The sequence below is a fragment of the Sorex araneus genome, chromosome 8, assembly GCF_027595985.1.
Source record: "Sorex araneus isolate mSorAra2 chromosome 8, mSorAra2.pri, whole genome shotgun sequence".
Lineage (NCBI taxonomy): Eukaryota > Metazoa > Chordata > Mammalia > Eulipotyphla > Soricidae > Sorex > Sorex araneus.
Genome location: NC_073309.1, coordinates 64,039,118 through 64,053,894, shown reverse-complemented (window position 1 = coordinate 64,053,894; position 14,777 = coordinate 64,039,118). Strand labels below are relative to the sequence as shown.

At 42.5% G+C, this 14,777-nt stretch overlaps 1 protein-coding gene across 1 annotated transcript in view; it reads left to right on the top strand.

Moving 5' to 3' along the window:
• Positions 1 to 14,777, top strand: part of SLC30A7 (solute carrier family 30 member 7) — an 84,078-nt gene that overhangs the window by 56,803 nt on the left and 12,498 nt on the right. Inside the window, exons 9-10 of the mRNA XM_055146086.1 lie at positions 5,058 to 5,148; positions 10,845 to 10,994. Coding sequence (XP_055002061.1) covers positions 5,058 to 5,148; positions 10,845 to 10,994 — 241 coding nt within the window. The remainder of the gene's footprint in view (positions 1 to 5,057; positions 5,149 to 10,844; positions 10,995 to 14,777) is intronic.

The following is a 14,777-nucleotide window of genomic DNA, read 5'->3' as shown; positions in this document are numbered from 1 at the left end:
CCAGGTTTTGACTTGAGGAGCTGAGGTAGCTCTGGAGGCCCCACCGGGGGTGCCCGAGGAGACCCCTAAGTACCGTCAGAGTGACCCTGATGGTCCACAGGCCTGTGCGGCCCGTGTTGCACCACATCCTCGGACCCTAGCTCTGAACCCCCAGCCCTGTTATGCACATGTTGCTGGAAGTAGTCCTAGACTCCCTGAACCCTGCCCGGGGGCACTGTTCCCACAAGGCAGAGCATTGTTAAGAGCATAGAATATCAAACATGGATCAAAGAAGGTGCTCATATACCGAGCTGTTTCTCCAGCCCAGTGGTAGTGGAGAAGTATACAGCCATTCCTGATTCTTAGAATACTTTAATAGCTTTATAGATCCTGGTTGTATTAGTGATCTTTGGATGCATATGAAACTTAGTAGCTGGAATAATGCTAATTCACAGTTTTCCCTTATAGTGTATCTTAGTTCTCTTATCTGGGCATAGCTAATTGGGGTTTGTGGAAGGCTTTCACAAGTGGGCGGTGAAGGTGTCAGCCAGTGTTATAGTCACTCCATGGTTCATTGAAGGGGGAATCCACTTCCACTATCACTGAAGTGATTAATAGTATTGAGATTCTTTGAGGCTGTTGGATAGGATCTTATCTTACCTTTAGAGGTGAATCCCTTAGTTGCTGGCCACTTGAGTTTCTCCATTTGAATTTCTATACTTTGCGCTCCCTGTATAGCTTCTGTGAATGATATGGAGGAATAAGAGAGGTGGTAGTCAAAATGAGATGGCAGTTTGTCTTTTAACCTGAGTTTGCAGGGACATCTCAGATCACTTTTGCTAGAGCAATACACAGCAACTACTCTCATTAGGTATAACTCATACTCAAGGGTGGGGAGTGACATAAGATCTTGAGAACTAAGGAGGCAGAGGTACTGGGATGGCTTTGAAGCTGCCTGTTCGGTGGGCTTAAGCAAATGTTGGTCATGTAAACGAAGCAGTGAGACTATTGTAGACATGTGCATTAGAGTAAAGAAAAGTGGCTGCAGTCAAGAAGTCTTTTGGAGGGCCAGAGAGGTAGTACAGTAAGGAAGGGCACCTGCCTTCATTGCAGTCAACCTGGGGTCCGTCCTCTGAATCCTTCATGGTGTCCTTCATTAGCCTCAACCACAAGTGATCCCTGGGCGCAGAGCCAGGAGTAAGCCCTGAACACCACCAGGTATGGTAGGGAGAGAGGGATGGGGGGAGGGAGAGAAGAAAGGAGGGAGGGAGAGAGAAAGGAAGAGAAGGAGGGGAGGGGAAGGAAGGAGGGAGGGAAGGAAAGGAGGAAGGAAAAGAAGGAAGGAAGGAAGGAAGGAAAGAAGGAAGGAGGGAGGGAGGGAGGGAGGGAGGGAAGGAAGGAAGGAAGGAAGGAAGGAAGGAAGGAAGGAAGGAAGGAAGGAAGGAAGGAAGGAAGGAAGGAAGGAAGGAAGGAAGGAAGGCAGGAAGGCCTTAGATGTTAAACTCCTGAGAATTTGGGGGTGTAGAGCTTCAGGTCCCCATGTGGTGCCCAGGGGTCTGGGGCCATGACTTTGATTCTTGGCCTTACTGGCTGGGCAGTTCAATGCAGTGAACTAAGGATGTGTTGCTGTGGGCACCGTGCAATGCCAGGGACCACCAGGACCACCCCAGCCACACCAGGATGAGCAGGGGCCACCCGGGCCACAGCTGGTGGTGCTGAGGAGCCTGTAGAGCTTTCCTGGCTATGCTGGGGCCACGCAGGAATACGCTAGAAACTGAGGGGTTGTGTCCCTGCCCAGGTGTGGAAGTTAAAAGAGAGAAGGAATTAAGGGAGGCATCTAGTTACTTCTGACTCTTAAATAATGAAATAACATTTATGGCCCGGGATGTCTTCTGTAGCAGACATGAGGCCATGAGTTTGGCACATGCCGAAAGAACACGGCAATCTCCGGCACACTCCAGCACTGCGACTCAGGTGTCAGCACTCAGAGAAGTTCACTGCAACCCCCAGCGAGCACTTCGACAGTAGCTGCAGAAAGCACACGACCTTGTGACCGCACCTAAGGTTCCCCGCTCCCCACCAGGATCCCTGAGCACAGAGCCAGGGGTCAGTTCCGGGCCTACTGGGTGTGTAGGCCTCACAGACCGCACCCCACAAACCACTCCTGCCACCAGAGAGAGAGAGAGAGAGAGAGCGAATATTCTCCTAATTTCTTCCTGTGGACTCATCCTGTGTAGATTCTAAAACATTAATATCTGTGTATCTGTCATTCCCTACCCAGCGAGTGGTATTGGGAGGTACTCACAGCCCAGCACTGTACAAGATCTTCGTAGGAATATAGTAATGAATGGGACACGAATTGTCTGTTTCTCTGGTTTTTGTTAGTATCTCTTCTTTCTCAGCATCTTTCCGAAATACCACTAATCCTCTAAGGTAACTTCACTTTTACTCTTCCTGTTAGACCTTTCTTGAAAGATGTTGTATGTTCCTTTTGTTTCTATTTCCTAAAAGTATAATCAGGAAGGTTTTTCTTTGGAGATTCTGAGATTCTGCAAGTTTAAAAGAGCACACCATTGGCTTAAGCTGTTAAATGTAATGACGCTATTTCTTTTTTTTTATTCTATAAAATTGTTCACAATATTTGATTGCATTTAATATTCAAACACCAATCCCACCACCATGACACCTTCCTACCACCATATTTCGGATGTTCCCATCCCGAACCCCAACCCCTGCCCCAAAGCAGAATTGAAATAATATATTTTGTATTATTTGTTATGAAATACTGCTGAAAATGCTACAAATGCTCCGTAGAGGAAAGAGTGTGAAGTTTGTTGTATTTCACAGAGGGTCCATTAAGCCCTTCTATAAGAGATTGCTAACATATTGTTAAAGGTTGAGTCTTGTGTGCTTTTATGTATATCTGTAAAAAAAGTATTCCCCTCTAAGATTGGTTGCCTCCTACTTTGAACTCCATCAGGTGTGGTGTGGTACTCTTGGAGTATGATGTGAGGTATGAGTTGTCATGGCCTCGCAGTCCAGGAATGGGTTCATTGGTGGGTGAGGCTCAGCCCGAGTGTGTGGGGAGTGGCGGTGAGCATGGTGGCTGGGTTTTGGAGGTTTTAGATTGCTGGGGCTGGGTCTCTTGGGGCGGGGAGGGGTCTCACCTGCCCCCTTCTGGAGCGTCCCTCATGAAACAGCCTGGCGGGGGCTGGCAGCATGGTTATGGTGAGCGTCATGCCATACTCCCTTCTAGGAGAGAAGGACATGCCACTGTGGATGGTGGCCGATGACAAGATTATCTGGCGCCAGCCAGAGGTGGTCTATGGGCGTGGCTGCTGAGGTACCCGAGACATGGGAATATGGGCAGAGGATCTTGGTTCCCGGCCCCTTTGAGCCCAGAGTTCTCAGTCACAAAGTCCCCTGTGCCTGGGTTTTCTGGGGTGGTGAGCGTGGCGGCCGGTGGGTTCTAAAGTTTTTCGGCTGAATGACGCTGTTTCTGATGACTCCCTTCAGCCTACTTAGCTAGAATGGCAGTGTCTTACTGCCTGATGTAGCCACACTAACCCAACTGAGTCACCAGAGAGTGAGGTTTTGGGGAGTGGCTGTGCTTTGGGGCCAGGCCCAGGAGTGCTGAGGGGCTGTTCTTGGCTCTGTGGGCACTGTATGTGGTACCAGGATTCAGCCAAGTTGGATGCAAGATGAGAAGTTTGTTTGTTTTAAATGTGGGCACCTGGGGCTTCTGGGGTTCCTCTTAATGATTCCAGTTCAATATGCCAGAAATAAAAACAGGCAAGACTTTCAGGTGAGTTTGACATATAATATATGACTAATTTATGGCAGTGTTCCATAGAGTCACTCTCACTGTTCATTACACTGTTCCGTTGTGTACATTCAACTGTTCAAATTAGCCTAAAGCAGAATTTCTTAATACTGGTTGAAGACCAGCTACATCATTGCATACAAATTTTGAGGCTCTATCTCACAGAGACATTGATTTACTAGATCTGTGGTTATAGCTAATCCTCTCTTTTGTCAATAATAAAATACAACTGATATAGTATCAGATTGGAAAAATAGTAAATAAATTAATATAGTATTAATATACTATAGTGCTACTTTTGTATTTTTCTTAAAGATATTCAGAAAAAATATAAGTAAATATTTATTAAATGTTATAGGCCAGTTGGCCATTATACACCTTAAAAATTAACTTGGAACTATCCGACCAATAAAGTCATATTCTAACTAACAATTGAATGATTCCTGTGTTTAGATACTACTAGAATTTTAACTTTAGTCTTTCAGACATTGATACATTTCTCTAATCATTTTGCATTGCGCATTCCCCTGGAGATCTCTCCGGCCCGCGGAGAGACAACAGTGGAAAGCGCTCCTAATTGGGTGGGTTCTGTGAGCGGTTCCGACCTGAAATAAAACTAGTGAGGATAATAAATAGGGGGCCCAAGACGACACATGCCGATCAAGGGCAACTTTATTAACTGCCATGCTGGTTTTATACTTTTCTTAGCAGGGGGTTGGTACATAAGTTGTCAATCATCAGGGAAGTGTCTTCTCAGACCAAATAAGGAAAGGTTTGGGGTGTATTAGGTGGGCTTACAACATTCTTCAAGAGTAGATTGAGAAATAGTGGGGAGAGGAAGGCAAGGGTCTATCTGGCAGGAGCATCTGGCAGGAGGAATGCACAAGGTTTTTAGTGTAGAGGAAGGTATTCTACTTTAGGGCTTTATGGCATCTCTTAGTTAACTGCCCTGGGCTACTTTTACTTCTTGAGTTTGGCTATTTCCTTTGTCACAAGGGCACCTTTGCCTCAGGTCATGCAAAGCTGGTAATGGAATTTTCCGGTTTGTCCAGGGTAAAGGTTTCGGGTCCTGAGCAGTCCCCAACATTGCATTAGATTATTTATTGATCCTATGAAAATGTAGGGCAACAACTAGGTAATTTGACCAATTATATGTTATTTTTACTATTTTCTGCTGTAGAGATGCATACTGTGATCGTCTCTCAAGATGGAACTGTCAGAATGTGATTTTTATTTGTTCTTTTTCTTTTTTTAGTGTTATTCCTCTTTTAAAAGAATCAGTTGAAATATTAATGCAGAGAACTCCCCCACTATTGGAAAATCATCTGCCTCAGTGCTATCAGAGGGTAAGTTTTAAAGCTTCCAAATGAGTGAGCTTTGTTAGTTCCAAGCTTGATGAGTTTTTTAACTTTCACAGAGTGGATAGTTGAACTACCTACTACTTGAGCATCTCTTCCAAGGTTAAATACTGACTATGACTGCCATTTACACAAACCGGAATAAAATCATTGAAGAATGTTCAGCTTTACTAAAAAAGGGAAAAAAAAGTGCTTTAAGGTGTACTGACCTAGAAATTGAGCGATCGTTTCAAAATATAAGTACAGATGATCTCTGCATTTATTCAATATGTATTTTTAAGCTTCTGTTTTTGTGCCAGATATTCTCATAAGATACTAATGATGTAATGAAAAGCAAATTAGATAGTATCTTTGTTCTGACAGGGCTTAAGTTTAGTAGAAAAACACAAACACTTAGGCAACATATCAGTAAATAAGATGTAGTGGAATGAATGACTGTTGGATTCACTAAGAAAGTCATACTCAAGAAAGCTGAAACCTTGATGATAAATATGAACCAACATATGAAAATTCTGAGAAACGTGTTCCAGGAAAAGGATCATGCCAATGCAAGATTTCTATAACTGGAACTAATTTAGAGTGTTTGAAAAAAAGGGAAAAAACCCACTGTGGCTGAAGCATAATAAATAATAAATATAGGGGAGATTGGCCAGGAAGTTTGGAAAGAATGTCAGGGACCACTGAGGTTTTGGTCATACTGAGAACTTTAGATTTCATTCTAATTCAGCGGGAAGCATTGGGTAGCTTTTGGTTAGAGACGTCATAAAATTTGTTACTACCAGATTATCCTGCTTGCTATTACAGCAGAATGCATTGAATTTTAGGGAGAGTTAAAGCAACACAAACTAGACTGTTGTCATCTAAGGGTGGTTTAAGTGAAGAATTTTCCCTCTACCCTTATGTATTCTTTGATTTTGTGGTTTTTTGTTTTTATGGCCATGCCTTGCAGTACTCAGGTCTTACGCCTGGGTCTCTGCTCAGGAACCACTCCTGGCAGTGCTCAAGAGATCTGATGCAGTGCCAGGGTTCGACCTAGGGTCAGCTGCATATGTAAGGCAAGACTTAACCTCTGTACCATTTCTCTGGCCCAAACCTTGTGCATTTCTGTTTTGTTTTGTTTTTGGAGGGTCATGACCAATGGTTCTCAGGGCTTCCTTCCTTCTGCCTCCATGTTCAGGATCACTCCTGGCAGCTCAGGGGACTGTATGGGATGCTGGGGATTGAAGCCAGGTTGGCCACGTGCAAGGCAAGTGCCCTCCTTGCTGTATTACTGTTTTTGCCCCACCTTTTTATACTCTTAACAGAAACAATGCGAATAAAAGTAAAACAGATAAAGTGGAGAAAATGACTAGAAGGAGTTTTTAAGACATCAGTAGAAGAATGGCATTTGTAATATTAGGGTTGGATAAGGTTGATTACCTAGGGAGAAGTAAGCTTTGCTTTTTCAAATCTGCTTTCAACTCCAGATTTTGAGCCCTAGAGGAAAGTTCAAGAAGGGACTGATTAGTAAGGGAGCAGGAAAACCAGAAAATTTAGTATCAGAGCTGGAGGAGGAGGAGTAGCTAATCTGTTGTCAAATATTGGGATGGCAAGTGAAGTGGAAAAAGACAAGGAGTAAGAATATTAATCTGCATCCATCCGACTATAGAGCTCATGTTTCTTCTATAATACTATACTCTCAGAATAGGAGAAACAGATTCTTCATCTCGAATTATACTTTCCTTGGGGCAGGGGCAGGTCACTCTCAAGTCCTGCTCAGGAGCCAGGCCTATAACGAGAAGCTGCCTAGGGCTGGGTGCTTGGGATTATCCGGGCCAGACCTCTCGGTGTCGAAGGCCTTCAGGGCCATCCCCTTGTTCTGTCTCGCCTCCCTCGGAAGTCAAGGCACAGGTTTAAAGTCCCACCTAGAATCCTGTTGGTTTCCCAGCAACCACCCCAATCATCTGCTGTTTTCCAAAAGTTACTTTTGACACCTTAAGTTTTAAATTGTTTTGGGAAAATGTGGAGTCTCACCCGGTGGTTCTCAGGGGCTGCTCCGGGATAACTTTTAACATACTTAGGGACCATATGAAGTACTTGGGATCAAGTCAAGGCGTCTTGCCTGCAAGCATGTACTCCAGCTTGTTGAGTTACCCAAAGGCCCGACTTTATACCATAAATGTTCAACACTTAGAAAATTTCAGTAGTTTAGGAGCTGTGAGCCAGAAATTGTGGATAAAAATCAAATACGTATGAGAAATATATTTTGGTCACCTGAACAATGAGATATTTCTATTTCCTGTGAATGCAATAGTGTAGGTAATTAACCCCTTCATAGAGTGACTTTTTTCTCTTTATAAGCTAACTGCTATTGTGAGAAGGATTTGTTTTCTTTACATTAAATCTTTTATCTTTGGGGTTATTATTTAAATGTATTTTAAATACTGAATACTGAATAATCGGTGTGATTTGGCATGTTTTTTATATAAATTTATTAACTTAGATGTGTCCTAAGCACGATTTTTTCTAATCATAAGTTGCTGTTAAACTTTATCAAATAATTATAAAGCTTTTATTGACCTTTACTTCATTGTATGAAGTAGAATTTCTAATAACTTTTCCTCTGACACTGATATACCTAGTTATGGTATATTTATAGCATAACTTTTCAATTTATTATTGCAAGTCATAAACTAACTTTTATTCTGTGTTAACTTAGTAATTCAAGAGAAATTAGCTTATGACTTACTTTCTTTTTTTTTTTAATTTTATTTTATTTTATTAAATCACCGTGTGGAAGATTACAATGCTTTTGGGCTTAGGTCTCAGTTATACAATGCTGAAACAACCATCCCTTCACCAGTGCCCATATAACACCACCAAAAAAAAAAAAAACCCACACAGTACACCTCCCATCCCGCCCCCCCCATCCCCTACCTTGTAACTGATAAGTTTCATTTTACATTCTGTTTACTTTGGTTACATTCAATATTTAAACACCAACCTCCCTATTGTTGTTAGGAGTACCCCACTAGATTCAGACCTACTGTGAAGACAAATAAGGTCGCGTGGCCGCAGTAGCGGCCGCGCGGTTTTGAATTTCTGTACTTTAACAAGAAGTCCAGGGAGATTTCTTCCAGATATTAGATAATTGCAGGCTTGAAAACCCAATCTGTGGTCGTCTTAATATGGCGGCCACTGCGCCCTTCATCCCCGGAGAGAAAGAGGCGAGAGAGAGAAATACCTTTCCCCTCCCGGGCGGGCACGGGGCCGAGGCTTAGTTCTCAGGCTGGAGACATTCTGCGAGGAGTTGCTCACACCGTAAGAGGTTTTGCTGGGTCTGGATTCACGCTTGTACAGCTGCGGAGAGGCCGCACATGCGTGTGGCCCCCGGGATCACATCTCGGCGGTGGCATTATGACTTACTTTCTGATTGTAAATTAAGATAGTTTCTTATGAGACAACATTTCTATTTTCTAGAAAACTAACAGGTATTTATATGTTCCTGTGAAAGTTTACCCTCTGGGACTGAGACTTTGAGAACAAGAGCTTTTACTACCATTTGTAATAGTTCTTTAATTAAAAAATAAAATTGGTGGCGACACCCATCTGTTCTCAAGGCTTACTCCTCACTCTGTACTCAGGGATCATCCTGACAGGTCTTGGGGGCCATGTAGGGTGCCCAGGATCAAACCATTTCAGCCCTGTGCAAAGCGGACACTTTACTGACTCGGCTATTTCTCCAGCCCTCACATTTTCCCCTTTGTATTATGATATTATCTGTGCTTCCAGAAATGTATCCTTTTGTCTACATTTTAAAATATATATTGAATTTTTAAAAAATGGAAAGCCTAGACAAAATGATTTATGTAGAGTTATAGATGCCTAAATATATACTCAGTTATTACACTGTGCACTGAATACTTACTTGATCCAGGCACTGTTCTCAGTCCTTAAGATGCAAAGCTTAAAAAAAGAAACCCAAAAGAAACCGTGGCTCTTACTGAACCCAAGTTCTGCCAGATGACATCAGTAATAAACGATATAAATAATGCAATATGGGGTATTATCTGTGAAGAAACAAAGTGGGAAAATGTGAAGAGGGAAATATTGTCACTGGAGAGAGGTACGAGGAGACAGGCCCGCTAAGAGGACTTCAGCAAAGTCCCAGAGTGAATCAAACACAAGTACAGAAGACAGGGCACTCCGGGTGGAGGGCATTCCCACACTTTGAACTCAGTGTGCCAGACTCTCCGGATAATGCGGGCTTGGCTGTGGCTAAGGAACAGGGTTGGGGAGAGAGTTTAGAGTTGGGGTGAGGAAGGTTCCCCTTTGGAGTCACGTGGGAGCCTTTCTTTGTTTCTCCTCTGGGCAGAATGGGAAGCTAGAGGAGAGGACAGTCTCTCCTGTAACAGGGTCTCATTTAGTCGTGAGAATATCTGGAAAAGCAAAATTTTGGCTAGTTAACAAGCTATTATAATTATCTGGACTAGAAGAGATTGTGGGGGCTTCAGTGAACTTGACCACACAGGATGGTGAGAAGGATTTGAATTATGCTTAGTTATAATACTTTTTACATTCCCATATTGATACATTATTCGCATAGTATTCATGATCCTTTTTATTTTTATATTACACATGTATGTGTTTTAGATTTTTATATATGTATGTTTGGCTGGAGCGATAGCACAGTGGGTAGAGAGTTCACCTTGCACGAGGCAGACCTGGGTTCGATTCCTCTATCCCTCTCGGAGAGCCCGGCAAGCTACCAAGAGTATCCCTCCCACATGGCGGAGGCTGGCAAGCTACCCATGGCTTGTTCGATATGCCAAAAACAGTCACAACAAGTCTCACAATGGAGATGTTACTGGTGCCCCCTCGAGCAAATCAATGAACAATGGGACGACTGTGCTACAGACAGTGCTGTGTATTTTTTTTTAAAAAAAACTTCAGCTGTACTTGGTGGGGCTCCGGTGCTGTTCCCATCCTAATCCTCCAGGGTCATTCCCAGCAGTGCTTGGAGACTAGACAGTGCTGGAAATTGAACCCAGGCCCCTTGCAGGCATAGCCTGCATTCCAGCCCGTTGCTACCTCTCCAGCTTCCCTTTTACGGTTTTAACACTGTTGTCGGTACATTTGTAGTTGTTCTCCCTTTTCATTTTATATTTTGTTTAATTCCATAGTCTGTTTTTTACCTGCTGTCAGAGATCTTGCTTGCCAGTCTTGGTTTTCAGTCTAAGCCTTGAAAACTTTCAAGGAGCCATTAGAAAAACATAGGACTGTCCCTCCCTAACCTGTTACCTTCTGATTTAGGGAAGGAGATCGTATTCTGTTCTCTGAGGCCCAGAATCATTTCCATTTATTTCCTTCCTTTTCATTTTGTTAAGTTAATTTTGTTCTTTTTCTAGTTTCTTCATTCACTCATGTCTATATGTTTTCTGATAAGTGCATTTATTAATGTAAATTTTCCTCCAGAGTCTGTGCCCTCCAAATTCTGATATGTGTTAATTCATAGTCCCTAAACGCCTGCCATAGAATCTTGTACATAATGATTGCTCAATTGTTACTTGCTAGTGTATACCCTACCTGTCACTTTTATAAACTAGACTGTAGGATCCATGTTTATTGATATGTTTTGTAATAATTTTCGTAGAGAAGGACTTTATACTTGGTCATTATGGTAATGAGTTCCCTTGATATTTTAGGTCCAACAGTTACAAGGAGTTTATAGTTTACAAGAGCAACACTTCTGGACTCTGTGTTCTGACGTGTATGTTGGGACCTTGAAATTAGTAGTAGCACCTGATGCTGATGCCAGATGGATTGTAAGCCAAACACATAATATTTTTACTCAGGTATGGCTTTTTCTCATATCTTTTTAAAAAGTCTTGGAATTTATCTACTAGCTTTAATAATTTGTGCTATTTAATACACTAAACATACGTGTGTGTGTGTGTGTGTGTGTGTGATGCATTAAGGAGTAAACATGAAGGTACCTGAGTTGAATTTGGGAGGTCCCTAATTTACTTCATACTCTTAAGGAAAGGAGTCTTGTAACCTCATCATTGTACTGATGGGAGCTTTAAGAAAATGTAGATTTATCCTGTACTATACAAGAAATGTTAGATACTGTTTGAAAACAAGAATTCTAAAATAGCCTTTGGAATAAAAATAATGGTTTGTCATTAGCTTTAGATCGAAGCTTAGCACTGTGTTAATGTTTTTGTGGGGTAGCAATGCCATTGTTACTTCTCTGTGTTTTGATAGCTTAACAGTAGGCCATTAAAGTTGTTTTCAGTGGTCTGTTTGGCATCCTGAAATAGTCAGTGCATGCCTACAGCCAAATTGTTTCAGTTGATGCTTGTGCCATCGTAAGTTAACATAGTACTGAGACTAATGATCAAAGTAAGGGTGATAACTGTACTCTTCTGTATGTATTGGGAAAATGAAAACATCATGTTAGTACCATGTAGGGAGAGAGAAAACAAATCCACTGTCGAGCCTCGCTTGCTGGAACGACTTGGGGAAATTAATCTGGACACTGACACTGCTTCCAGAATTATACAGGAGGGCAGGATTTTCTCTGCCAAGGTCCATTTGGATATTTATAGCGTCTTCCATGGGCCATACAATGCAGACAGGCCACAGGCAGCTGGCAACATGTGTTTGTCATGTACCAGGGCCAAACCATGGGATGTTGTACCTTATATGGGCCAGTCCCTTGAATTCCTCACCCTTGAGTACATGTAAAGAGGAAACTGACTCATGCCTTTAAAAATCTGTGCTTATAGTCAGGAAGATAACACCAGGGATGGAATGCATGTGTGAGACCTGATTTGATCCCTGGCACTGTATGGCCTCATGAGCACTGCTGGGTGCAGCCCTAGTGGCCCATGGGTGCTGCGCAGTATGGCCCTGAGCCCCCCTCTGATGGAGACCTTATGAAAATGTTGGTGATAGGAACAGGGAGGTAGGGTAGGGGTTAAGTTGGCCTTGCACACAGTCATCCAGGTTCAGTTCCTTGCACCAGATATGGTCCCCCAGGTACCATCAGGAGTGACCCCTGAGTGCAGGGAGTAAGCGCTGTGGGTTTGGTCCAGGAACAAGACAGATGAGAAGGTGGTGTTGGGGCTAGCGAGACATACGAAGTTTATGTCTTGTGCTGTGGCAGGCTTAGCTCCTGAGTATGGAGCCTCGGGTGTCCCCGAGCACCGTGTGTGTGTGTGTGTGTGTGTGTGTGTGTGTGTGTGTGTGTGTGTGTGTGTGTGTGTGTGTGTGTGTTGGGGCAGGCAGATGTCGCGGCAGTAAGCGCACATTCATGTCTGTGAAGCTCTGAGTTCAGTCCCCAGCTCCACAAAGAAAAGCGAAAAAAGTCATAAACTGACATGTGGCTGCTGGTGTGCTGCATTGGGAAGTGTACATGCCAGCCATGCGATGCCCTTGTCAGCTGGGTTTGGCCTGAACCCAGTCATTGACAGTCAGACCAGCCCGGCTTGTGGAAATTCCTGGAAGACTGTTAACATGGGTTTATCATGTTAGCATGGGTTTAGTGACATGAATGGACAACAAAGGAGCTTTGAAGAATTATTCTAGAATAATGGAGAGTTTGCAGTTTAATGCAGTGTATGATCCTGGATTTAATTGTGGACTAAAAAACAAAAATCACAAAAGAAAGTATTGAGTAATGAAAAAAAATTTAAATATAAGCTATATAGTTGCTTATATAATTGTATACGTGTTCAGTTTTTGAAAGATTTAGTTGTAAAGGAGCAGGCTGTCTAAGTTTTCAAACACTTTAGCAAAAAGTAAAAATTACAGATAAAGTTAGTTTAGAAACGTAAAGCATATATAGTCAAAACGTCAGTAATTGGTGAACGTAGGTACTTACCACACTAGTCTGTTGACTTTATTTTTTAAATGAAAAGTTAAAAGAATAAAAGCTCTGTTGGCTTCTCATTGCCCCCAGGATAAAGCCTGGACCTTTCTAGTGTGGCCCTGTGAAGTTTTCAAATTTCTCTTCTACTCTTGCCATGAGCTGCCTCAGTCTCTTGTTGGAAGTTATTTAACTTTTCTGTGTGGGACAAAATGCTAGTTTAATTTAAAGTTCCAATTTAATTTTTTATGTTCTCTCTGAAATCATAAAGCTTCTCTAAGCAGCATTTTTTTCTCCTCTGATGTGCTGTCACGCTGTCTGCAAGTTCCTACCAAATACCATGATTTTGCATTCCCACGCTTAGAAAATGTTTATATAAACAGAGAGAACAACACAGAGAATTATCACATCTTTAGAAGAGAGCAGCAGATTACAGTATACAGTTTAGTTAAATTCAATACCTTTGCATAAATTAAATAATCTCTAATGAAGAGAAAGAGTTAGATTCCTTTGGGGAAATTATATATAATTTATGTAAATATATATAATTATCTGGGAGGGAATCTAAACTGCAATGGCAGCAAGGCTTATTCTAGTACAAAACCACATATTGTATTAAGGACTGGTACCACTTACTTACTACAGAATTTGTTGTTGTTGTTTTGTTTGGGGACGGGTTGGCCACGTGCAGTGCAAGTGTCTAAACTGCTGTTCTGTTTCTCTAGCCTCTACTGCAGACTGTTTCGAACTAGGGAGCTAACACACTGCAGGAACTTAGACCCTCGTGGCTTCCACAGTGAAGCTCACAAGTCCTGCCCAGCGTGTCTCGAGTCTCACACCTCAGGGATAGGGTAGCAATAGTCTTGCTTTTCTCTTTTTTCTTTTTTGTTTTTATTTAGATTATTGTTCTTTTTTTAGCCTTAATTTTCACACAATTCACATCAGATCCTTCCATCCGTGAGCTTCTGTTGACCTTCCAGGGTACCGTGGAGCCTTGAGAACTTTGGCACCCGGTCGTGCTTCTCAGAAGAATGCAGTTTCTGGGTCAGGAAAGCTCCGGCAGCCGTGGTCTCTGCTCACAGAACTGCCGGAGCTGGAACAGAAGAAGGGCGAGGGAAGCTCTTCTGTAACCCTAGAAATCCTGGCTTTGGACGTGCCTGATGTGGAAAGTTTATTCAGCTGCTTCTTTGGTTTTTCGAAGCTGTATTTGGGTTTTGAAAATATGAAGCTCTGAAAATAGTCTCAGCCTTTTCATCCAGCCAGTGATCTCAGTCCCTGCAGACAGCAGGCACTCTTGAGGCTTACCCTGAAGATGGTCAGATACATTTTTCTCAAAAAATGGGGGCGGTCTCGACCTCATATCTCTTCATTCTCGGCAGTGAAAAACAAATTATCAAATGCTTTCTTTTCAGCAGATCAACTTTAGGGGGGAGAAACTCCAACAAATCAATAATAGTGAGTTTTTTGTTGAAATATTGAATGTAATCAAAGTAAAGTGAAAGTAAAGTGAAATTTGCCAGTTACACATGTGGGGTGGGGGGCTGGGGAAGTGGGGGGAAGGTGGGAGGTATACTGTGATTCTTGGTGGTGGAATATGTGCACTGGTAAAGGGATGGGTGTTCGAGCATTGTATAACTGAGACTTAAACCTGCAAGCTTTGTAACTTTCCACATGGTGATTCAATAAAAGAATAAATTAAATTTAAAAAAATAATGAGATATAAAAAAAAATGGGGGCGGAGGGAGGGCTGTGAGGGTGGAGTCAC